Source organism: Vombatus ursinus, unplaced genomic scaffold (assembly GCF_900497805.2).
Source record: "Vombatus ursinus unplaced genomic scaffold, bare-nosed wombat genome assembly UNPS02009307.1, whole genome shotgun sequence".
In the NCBI taxonomy this organism is placed as follows: domain Eukaryota; kingdom Metazoa; phylum Chordata; class Mammalia; order Diprotodontia; family Vombatidae; genus Vombatus; species Vombatus ursinus.
In genome coordinates, this window is record NW_020949085.1 from 1 (window position 1) to 1186 (window position 1186).

At 62.3% G+C, this 1186-nt stretch overlaps 1 protein-coding gene across 1 annotated transcript; it reads right to left on the minus strand.

Moving 5' to 3' along the window:
- Positions 1-317: 317 nt before the first annotated feature.
- LOC114035880 (40S ribosomal protein S11-like) lies at positions 318-1048 on the minus strand (the record flags this gene model as incomplete). The annotated part of the gene is made up of 3 exons (XM_027852268.1): positions 318-482; positions 566-641; positions 720-1048. Coding segments are annotated over 3 exons (539 nt in total), but the record flags the coding sequence as incomplete, so codon positions are not given.
- Positions 1049-1186: the final 138 nt, after the last annotated feature.

A 1186-nucleotide genomic window follows, 5' to 3' on the forward strand; every position in this document is an offset into this window, starting at 1 on the left:
ACAAAGCTGGCCATCTCCAACCTCTGTGTCTTTGTACAAGTTTGGCACGCTCTCCCACTTCACCTCCATCTAAGAATCCCTGGCTCGTCCCAGAGATCAGTTCAAGGTGCAGAGACGGGCTCCTGGGGGTCTTGGCACCCCAGCCGTCAGCCCCGGGGCCGGGACCCCCCAGCCAGGCTCTAAGGGGTCTCGCCCCGGCTTCTTCCTGACAGTCCTGGGGTGATGGTCACGCCGGTCTATGAGGGCTCATGGACACGGAGTGTCCCCGCTCCCCTTCAAAAAACCTGGCTCTCAGAGCGAGAGGCCCCGGGGTCACCACCCAGCTGCCACTGTCGGAGCCCCCAGGCCTCACCGGAAGCAGGGTGACAGGTGCACAGACATGTTCTTGTGGCGTTTCTCGAACCGGTTGTATTTGCGGATGTAATGCAGGTAGTCCCGGCGGATGACGATGGTCCTCTGCATCTTCATCTTGGTCACCACACCTGGGGGCGGCAAGGCAAGAGGTGAGAGAGGGTGCCCGCGGGCTGGGGTTCCCAGTCCTCCTCCCACTGGGCCCCTGACTCACCAGATAAGATCCTGCCTCTGATGGAGACATTGCCGGTGAAGGGACACTTCTTGTCAATGTAGGTGCCCTCGATGGCCTGGAGGAGAAGAGAGGGAAGGTGAGGGGCGGGGCGGGGGAGGGGCAGGGGCGGGGGAGGGGCAGGGGCCCAGCTCACCTCCTTGGGGGTCTTGAAGCCCAGCCCGATGTTCTTGTAATATCTGGGCAGCTTCTCCTTGGCCGTGTCCCCGAGCAGCACCCGCTTCTTGTTCTGGAAGATGGTCGGCTGCTTCTGGTAGGCTCGCTCTGTCTGCAGGGGGAGAGGCACACCCGGAGGCTCAGCCGCGGGGCCGGGGGACACACACAGGGCGGCTGGCTCTGCTCCAGAGACGCGACGCAGAGACGGGGCAGACACCCAGAGAGTGCGGGGGACCCACAGACACAGAGATAGCAGAGAGACCCAGAGACAGCGAAGACCCTCAGAGACACAGAGATAGCAGGGAGACCCTCAGAGACACAGAGATAGCAGAGAGACCCAGAGACAGCGGAGACCCTCCGAGACACAGAGATAGCAGAGACCCAGAGACAGCGGAGCCCGAGAGATAGCAGGGAGGCCCTCAGACACAAAGAGATAGCAGAGACCCT